Source organism: Gadus chalcogrammus, chromosome 14, assembly GCF_026213295.1.
Source record: "Gadus chalcogrammus isolate NIFS_2021 chromosome 14, NIFS_Gcha_1.0, whole genome shotgun sequence".
NCBI classification, from domain to species: domain Eukaryota; kingdom Metazoa; phylum Chordata; class Actinopteri; order Gadiformes; family Gadidae; genus Gadus; species Gadus chalcogrammus.
Genome location: NC_079425.1, coordinates 21,553,549 through 21,562,437, shown reverse-complemented (window position 1 = coordinate 21,562,437; position 8,889 = coordinate 21,553,549). Strand labels below are relative to the sequence as shown.

General features: G+C 41.3%; 2 protein-coding genes across 2 annotated transcripts; one reads left to right on the top strand and one right to left on the bottom strand.

The window, feature by feature from the left end:
* LOC130403357 (chymotrypsin A) lies at positions 1-2,923 on the bottom strand. Its single transcript, XM_056607670.1, has 7 exons — positions 2,815-2,923; positions 2,513-2,616; positions 2,320-2,399; positions 2,013-2,091; positions 1,467-1,647; positions 707-840; positions 1-435 (listed from the first exon to the last, which is right to left on the bottom strand). Exons 1-7 carry the CDS (start codon positions 2,864-2,866, stop codon positions 274-276), a joined length of 792 nt encoding a protein of 263 aa, XP_056463645.1. The 5' UTR covers positions 2,867-2,923; the 3' UTR covers positions 1-273.
* A 1,739-nt stretch (positions 2,924-4,662) lies between these two features.
* On the top strand, positions 4,663-8,529 carry LOC130403736 (chymotrypsin B). The gene is made up of 7 exons (XM_056608161.1): positions 4,663-4,769; positions 4,961-5,064; positions 5,151-5,230; positions 5,397-5,478; positions 5,607-5,787; positions 6,053-6,189; positions 6,294-8,529. Exons 1-7 carry the CDS (start codon positions 4,718-4,720, stop codon positions 6,453-6,455), a joined length of 798 nt encoding a protein of 265 aa, XP_056464136.1. The 5' UTR covers positions 4,663-4,717; the 3' UTR covers positions 6,456-8,529.
* Positions 8,530-8,889: the final 360 nt, after the last annotated feature.

Below are 8,889 nucleotides of genomic sequence, written 5' to 3'. Positions count from 1 at the left end.
AGTTGCATGCACAGTTTGCACCGGTGCGTAGTTTTATTGTTTTAATGTGTTTAATGATATGGAAACATACAAGACATGGATGCATTTTTAGGAAAATAATCAAATGAAATTGCAATTGTGAAGAGGAAAATGCATTAATCTTTAATGCATTAAGATATGCCAAAAGTGGCTGATAGCAAGAGAGGCTTGCCCATTGCAGCACTATGATCTGTAATACCTAATACTCTTATTTTATTGACCATACACAGGCTGTGGATGACGGTGGAGGGATATTTAGTTGGCAGCGATGGTCTGGTCCACCCATGCGCGGAGCTCGGTGACCCGGGCGTACACACCGGGCATGGTGGGGGTACAGGTTCCACTGCCCCAGGACACGATGCCAACCAGGGTCCAAGAGCCAGCCTTCTGGCACACCAGGGGGCCACCGGAGTCACCCTGTCATGGGACAAAATAAATCGTATTAATATAGAAGACAATTGAACCAAGGGAAACAAATCATCCTTGTTTCGTTGTTTACCCTTTCATAACTTAGCATAAACTCAATGCAATGAACATAAAGTGTAAGTGGAGTAAAAAAAAAAGGAAACGCAGTTCAATGTTATATTTAGGATGCTCTTTGCATTACAGTTTCAATCCACTGGTCAGAGGCCAACCCTGGCTGAACCATGAGCGTGTCTGAGTGTGTCGGTGTGCGGGGTCAGCTCACCATGCATGAGGAGGCCCCAGCAGCTCCAGCGCAGATCATCAGGTCGGAGATCTTGTTGCCCCAGAACTTCTTGCACTGCTCATTGGTCAGGAGGGGCAGAGCAGCCTGCTGCAGCAGGGCCGGGGTGTCGGCAGCTGAAACCAACGATTGAATTGTGAGAAGGATTCAATCGTCAGATTGAAGATAACAACCTACGGTGAGATGGTATGAATCGGCTGAACTACCATGACACACAGAATGTACATGTTTCTGCCCTCCCCTTGATAAAAGTAATAATAAAATGATAATACATTTTATTTATGTTGCCCTTTTCATCCGAAGATCTCAAAGGGCTAAACATTATGAGAAAGAAGAGGGATTGAAGCGTCAATATATCTCTGAATGAGGTAGTATATCGTGATTGAGCATTATGGCCCACTGATGAAAGGGCGTGCAGTAATATGAATACTAGGGACTTGGTGTTGGTTTGGATCTTTGGGAAAAATCCCCTCTAATCACCAACGGTGCCGTTAGAGAGAACGTAACAGCAATCTTCGAGATTGATAATTTATATTAATACTTTTTTATGGTGTGAAGGAACTGAGGGGTAATAATTCAACAAAAGCTCTCTGCTATACATCTTTTACGATGTGTGCTAATGCCCTTGAAATGTTTTTGATAGTGCAAAGTCACTCTACTTTTGTTAAAAATGTGAATAGGCGTCATAGGATTTTGAATACATGGCGGCCACACAAGTAACATCTGAGGTGTTTTTCCATACCATTGTAGCGGGTCAGGCCCCAGCCAGAGGTCACACACTTCATGCCACCCTCAAAGACGTCATCAGTCTCAGCCAGGCACACGGGGGACACGCGCATGTTCAGGGTGGCGGGGGTGGCCAGCTTGACAAGCAGGATGTCGTTGTTGATGGTGAAGCCGTTGTAACGGGGGTGCTTGAACACCTAGGAGAGGGGGAGTCAAATGATAATCCGTTAAGCTCTCACACTGTTCATTATATGGTCTTAGCATCCTTGCCTTCACCCATTGGTTTTGACGGCCTTCTACAGATGGCACCATTGTTTTTAGATTTTAGCAACCAGCAGAAACAATCTATATTTAAACACACAGTATTTTAAGTTGTCGTGTAATAAGTTATACTGTCTTAGTTTGCTTGCTGATTGTTGGATGTTTTTTTTTATCCACTATTTTATTACAGATTTTAACAATTTTCTGGCACATTTATCTGATTGTATAATCCAATTTCCTGCATGGCTCTGCAAAAGAACAGCTAAGTGGTCTTGTGTGGCATTGTGAAGAGGAGGATTACCTGTCCGACAGTCATGACCTGGACGCCCTCAGAGTTGGAGGAGCGGTCGTGCTCTCCCAGCACCACACGGTGGTAGTTCCTGACAGGAATCAATGAATAGACAATATTTAAAATGAGAAAATAAGTATTTCCCAACCCCATAATAAGCGAAAGTCTCAAACAACACCACCTTCTATACAATTGCACAGTGGCAATGGTTGGATTTTCATTTAGAAATTAGATTGAAACTCTTTTTACTTTTCTTAGGATACTCCTACATTTACTTCATATTATATTACATGCAATGTGTTGCGGCAGTTGAACTCACTTGACATTGCAGTGGGCAGCAGTCACAACCCAGTTCTCATTGATCAGGGAGCCTCCGCAGAAGTGGAAGCCAGTTTGGTCCTAGCATACAGACAATCACATTCTCTGAGCACCGAGTTGAGATTTCTACTGAGCATTCTCATAGCCTTCTGACATGTCATGTCTGTGTAATGGAAGTGTTGCTGAATGCTTACCTGCAGGGACACCTGCCACGACCAGGAGTGGGGAACAGCCTCCTCTCCGTTGACAATACGGGAGTAACCAGTGATTACTGGGGAGATGGCTGGATTGCCACAGCCTAACAACACACACATACACGCTTGAGTGACTGGAGTATGACACCTTTGTATGACACCATAGTAGGACACATTGTGTTTGAATAGATAACATAGATTAGGTAACATACATTTTTTAAATGTTAAGGTACACTTAACTTTTTAAACCTGTGTCTCTACCATCCTTTATGAGCATACAGAGGAGTCGAGAGCAGACTTACCATAGGCTGCGCCGAAAAAGGCCAGGCAGGACAGAATCAACAGGGAGTTCATGTTTTCCGTTTGTTGTGTGGAAGGTCTCTGCCCCTCTTTTATACCCCGAGAACAAGACTCCAACCCCTCTTTCTGTACGCCCGGACCAACACCTGCCGGACATCACAGAGTTCACACACACCCCTCTTATGCATTTTTTCTTATCTTTGTACATCCTGGCACCTAATGTACACACTTATTTTATGTTTGTACATCCTTGCACTTAAAAAAAGTACTTCTTATCTTTTTTTTGTGACAGATAATGGGTTAACCTAACAAATGTCAGGGCTTGTTAGTTGGTTCTATGAACCTCCTTACTGTAGCAACAGCGATATATTGTTGTTTGTCTTTCTTCTTACAAATGTACTTATTGTAATTCGCTAAGCATGAAAGTGTCTAATGAATGGAAATGGAAATGGAGGACAAAGATAGGGGCTGACAAAAGGAGTGAAGAGGGGATTGTTTCAAGGGGGTAAGTTTTGGGCTAGTTTTAGTCTGTTTAGTTAAGTCTTTCCTATTTCCAAAAATAATCTATATGCAGTATATTTATATGTTGCAAGGATGTAGCAAATACAATAAAACAATCATAAATGGTAGAAAGTCTATTCAAATATTCTCAAATTAATACCATTACAAATTTATAATGCTAGTTGGGACTCATATTTACAATAATTTTGTCTTACCATAGAACCATAGTAAATGCCTAAATTCCTTAGATGATATAAAAAGACTCTCTTTATAAACTGAAATCTACAACTGGATAGTGAAATCCAGAAAAAAAACACTTCATTTGGGACGGCGGTTCCTAAGTAAGCAAGTGTGTATTCATTTTTTTATGGTTTTATTCTTGTTATTGTATCGTAAGACAGGAAGGTATGTGAGAGAGAGGGGAAGACATGCAACACAGGACCACGGGCAGCAATCAAGCATTTGTGTATTCTGATTGTAAATATTTATTGAAGATGTTAGTTTGTATTTATTCATACTCATATTTGTGAATTTATAAGAATATATGTTTCCACTTCTGTGGAGGTTCTCTAATCAATGAGAACTGGGTTGTGACCGCTGCTCACTGCAACGTGAAGTGAGTCAAACTGCCGGAACACAAAATATGAAGTCAATGTAGAAGTATCAAAGAAAACGTGAAAAGGGTTTCAATCTAATTACTAAATGAAAATCCAACCATTGCCACTCGACAATTGTTTTAGACGGTGTTGTTCCTTTGAGACTTTGGCTTATAATAGGGTTGGGAAATACTTATTTTCTCCTTTCAGAAGCTACCACCGTGAGGAAAAGGACGATCATTCCTCCAACACTGAGGACGTCCAGGTCATGACTGTTGGACAAGTAATTCTCCTCTTCACAAGGTCACACAAGACCACATCACTGCACTTTGGCAGAGCCATGCAGGAGTTGTATTTTTCTTTATCCTATGAATGTTATAAAATTGCTAATATCTGTTGTAAAATAGTGGATCAGAAAAAACTCATCCAACAAGATCTCAGACAACGGTGCCTTCTGTTAAAGGCAAATCATCACCCTCAAAATGGTCAAAAAAATATAAAAAATGTGTATACATATATTTATTGTAGAATCAAAGAACAAAGTTTTGTTAAGAATTAGTTTTATTATAAACATTGCACTAAGTAGATCATGAGGTCCTAACCCCAGCTATCTTAATTCACCTTGTTTATCAGAGTTCTGGGAAGTTTGAGTCTATCTAAACCTGATAACCAGCTGAAGCCGGATTATTTACTCTTCATCAGCAAAAGCGGGGGTGGTTATTAAGGCTGGCTTCTGATTGGTGGACGTAGAATGAGGTTCCATGGATAAATACATGTCTGAGTCCTGATCCATCCTCACATCGTCACAATGGCCTTCCTGTGGATTGTTTCCTGTTTCGCTTTCATCAGCGCCGCTTACGGTAAGCAAGCAAGGCCCTGCTGCCTGTAGTATCAACTGAGCCAACATCCTTCATAGGACCCTCCATGGTTGAAATGTTAGTGGAACCTGAACATGACAATTTTGCGAACAGACGCAGTGCTCTGGTGGGTTTGAAATGGGTAATTGGGATAGTGCTCCTCTCTTAACTCCTGTGTGTTGCGTGCTGTTCAGGCTGCGGCTCCCCAGCCATCCAGCCCCAGGTGACTGGCTACGCCCGCATCGTCAACGGTGAGGAGGCCGTCCCCCACTCCTGGCCCTGGCAGGTGTCTCTGCAGGTGAGTCTTAGATATGTATGATGACATCATAATAATGACATCATGACTGATCATAACAACCTTGACCTCTCCTTTTTTGAACCCAGCAATCCAACGGATTCCATTTCTGCGGAGGTTCCCTGATCAATGAGAACTGGGTGGTCACCGCTGCTCACTGCAATGTCAAGTGAGTACGTTTCCATTCAGAAATCAACGTGTAGTTATGTACGAATAAAGGATTTTTATATAACAGGGACACAAGGATGTTTTTAAGTCATTTAAAAACTAATCTAAAATGTTTCAAAAAAGTTTGGACTGCAGGATCCATAATGCCTCCTTCTGTTCGTCTTCAGGACCTACCACCGTGTGATTGCTGGAGAGCATGACAAGAGCAGAGCCTCCGATGAGAACATCCAGATCTTGAAGCCCTCTAAGGTATCTAATTACCTAACATATAACAAATTAGCTGAAATATTTCACGTAAAAAATGTAACATTTATGAAAATGAACTGATCATTACTAAATAATTGACTGAATAAATGTACCCCCTTCCACCTCTGTAGGTCTTCACCCACCCCAAATGGGACTCCAGAACCATCAACAACGACATCTCCCTCATCAAGCTGGCTTCCCCCGCTGTCTTGGGAACCAACGTCTCCCCTGTGTGTCTGGGTGAGAGCAGCGATGTCTTCGCCCCTGGCATGAAGTGTGTGACCAGCGGCTGGGGTCTGACCCGCTACAACGGTAAGACCCTCCACCATTCAGTTCCCATGAGCAGATGCTGCTGGGCAATTCAAATAACAGTACAATTCTTGATTCAAGATACATATTGACTGTCGGAACATATCAATCAAAGTAAAAAAAACATTTGACTGTAAATGTTTGCACACATAAACAACGTTCACTTGATAGCCCGGGTGTTTGTAACTTCCCCAAAAAAACTTTAATTGTCATGACATTAAATGATCCCATCACTAAATCTGTAGTTATCTCTCTCTTGTGATATCAGCCCCCGGCACCCCCAACAAACTTCAGCAGGCCGCTCTTCCCCTGATGTCCAACGAGGAATGCTCGCAGAGCTGGGGCAACAACATGATCTCCGATGTCATGATCTGTGCCGGTGCTGCTGGCGCTACCTCCTGCATGGTGAGACACCCTACAACAATCCTCCTTTCAGTGAGCTCAACATGTCAGTTACTTTGATGAAGCATGCGTCTCAACACTCTAATCTGGTGTGGTTGTTCTCTCAGGGTGACTCCGGTGGCCCTCTGGTCTGCCAGAAGGACAACATGTGGACCCTGGTCGGTATCGTCTCCTGGGGAAGCAGCCGCTGCTCTACCACCATCCCCGCTGTCTACGCCCGTGTCACCGAGCTCCGAGGCTGGGTGGACCAGATCCTGGCTGCCAACTGAGGATTCACACTCCAGCCTTCTCCAGACCTGGTTGGATAGCAAATTTCAATAAAATTTACTGGATGGTAAAAAAAAAAACTTCTCTCATGGATTAATTTGCACATTGACGTGTTGAATTGGAACATGCTGTCTGAATTGTCTCCCCAAGAGAGGGTGCTCTTTTACAAATGAAAAGGATAAAATCAACTTTCTGATCTCGAGGTTCAAGCTGGAAGAAATATTTCACTGACTAAAGTAGATCACCTTGTTTATAAATGCTGAGAAAAATACTGACAATTTAGGATGACTCCTTCTAATTACTCTTTGAGGAAGATATAATGTAGCCTACCCTGCACACTCTCCAGGTGTATTTTAGAAACAAAGTAAATGGACTGCATATGTCTAAAGCTTTTTTTCCAGCACACCGGGAGAAGTTTGCGTGAGTTGTCTTGCTCAGGGACACATCCACTCTTGGCTATGGTGAGCCGGGGATTGAACCAGCAATCTTCTAGTTGCCATAACTACAACCACTAAGTCCTGAGCCACTGCCGCCCTTCTTAAAGATCAAAACCTGCAGTTCAAAGGCTGAATCCAATCCCATCATTTACTTTACACATTGTTAAAGGTATGATGAAAAATCTCTCCCAATACTATGTTTTGTTTAATATTTAGTTGAGTTGTGTAATTACATTATCCCAATTGTATCAAACAATATTCAATCACAGAGAAATCTGTAGTTTTAATCCAGGTAACGGTCCTTTACATGTGGTGAGGTTGCATATCAGTTGTGTCATATGCTCTTTACCCCCTAACCTCCACGAAAACCAAACAGTTATCCCTTTTTTTTTGGTTTTCAATACAGCGACAATAATTTTACTACTTTTACTTTAAAATGGGTAAACTTGAATTTAATTGTAAAAGCTGCATGCAACACATTGATTTGCTCTCGCGCTCTCACACACACTTGTGTGTGAGAGCGCTATAGAGAGCTGCTATTTCACAGCAGTCCGTGAATAGCCCCTCCCACTATGTAATACTCAGAATTGTGTATAAATATTGAACAAAGGATGGCTCTATAGAGGAGTGCTTGTCTCATCGACAGCCATACATAGATACACACAGAGCCTTAGACAATGCAATATATAGGGAATTTTCATTTTCTTATCATTCGTATATCTGTATGGATGCTAGAAGAGGCGTCTGGCCGATTGAGAGTCCTACGGTGAAGCCCTTCCTGGTTGAAGGTGTTTATTTCATTTTAAAATAGAAAAAAAATAAATAAACAATAATTGCTTATTTGAAGTATTTGTGTTTCTAAATACGGAATAATGTGTACAATTGAGATTATAAATGATTTTATTTTGGGGGAAAATAAGCAATTAAATGCATCCAGAAATATCTCTTATGGGGCGATAGAAACATTGACCAGTCACTGCAGCAGCGCATAACTTGCTGACACAAGATATGCACAAAGCAACATCAATTTAGCCAATCAGCCTTTCGCAAATCTGATGCCTTAAGAGCAATTACTTTATCACCCAAGGCAGAGTCTGGTGGTGCAAAGGGGTCAACTATCCTAATTATGATGCACGATTTCAGCCGCCCGCCACGGTCAATAAGTGCTCTTCTCCGAAATCAGTTTGAGGGCAACTTGAAAGAAAGTCAAAGAACTTGGGCCAGATCGACCTATCAAAATCAGACAACAGATTAGCGGAAATTGTAAAACCTACATGCAAGGCATCACAAAGCTTTGGGATACAACCCAGCACAACTTTGTGATACCTTTATGTGTGGGAAAATTATTTTTTCTAATGTTTTCCTCATTGTTATTCTTTAACAAATTTGTTCATGACATTGAAAATAACAGTTTTAAGGAAAATTCAGGATCAGTCTTATGTATACACATTCGGTAGACGTTCTAATGTAGATTCAGATAATCCTGAAGTTTTTCAAAAGTTTGTTGATGTAGGGAAGCCCAAATGTTTCCCTTTTATTATCAGTTTATGTTGGTTTGAATTGCTGGGGTCAACTTGAGATGTTTGATGTGAATTTGATAGAATAAAATGTTTTCATGGTTCTAGCTTCTTTTCTATTTCATGTGTTTATCTGATTGATGCATTGCAATGTTAAACAGGCCCCAGGCCAATTTAGAGGGTATTTACAACCTTTGAAATCCCCAGTCATTGTTTCCCAAAATAGGGGCCCAAAATAACATTTGCATAGGGCCCCTAAAAAGGTAGAAACGGCCCTGCAAGGGAGGGTTAGGTAAAAAAGTTAGTTGTAATGAATTACTTTGTAATTTTGCAGAAGACATATGGTCAAAGTTTGTGTTTATTGCATGGAAAAGAAAATTCAAAGTTACAAGGGTTAAGATTGGAGCCTTGTAGTACCATGTCTTCATTTTACAGTTTGATCTTACTTACTAAGTAAATAACAGTAATTGCATTTGCAAGAA

Bases quoted from the DNA above. Each gene is read 5' to 3' on its own strand.
- LOC130403357 (XM_056607670.1), bottom strand. From the start codon at position 2,866: ATGAACTCCCTGTTGATTCTGTCCTGCCTGGCCTTTTTCGGCGCAGCC. The intron at 2,617-2,814 runs GTAAGTCTGCTC...GTGTGTTGTTAG, and splicing joins CTTTTTCGGCGCAGCCTATG to GCTGTGGCAATCCAGCCATC. The intron at 841-1,466 runs GTATGGAAAAAC...CGTTGGTTTCAG, and splicing joins GGGCCTGACCCGCTACAATG to CTGCCGACACCCCGGCCCTG.
- LOC130403736 (XM_056608161.1), top strand. From the start codon at position 4,718: ATGGCCTTCCTGTGGATTGTTTCCTGTTTCGCTTTCATCAGCGCCGCT. The intron at 5,065-5,150 runs GTGAGTCTTAGA...TTTTGAACCCAG, and splicing joins CCTGGCAGGTGTCTCTGCAG to CAATCCAACGGATTCCATTT. The intron at 6,190-6,293 runs GTGAGACACCCT...TTGTTCTCTCAG, and splicing joins CTGGCGCTACCTCCTGCATG to GGTGACTCCGGTGGCCCTCT.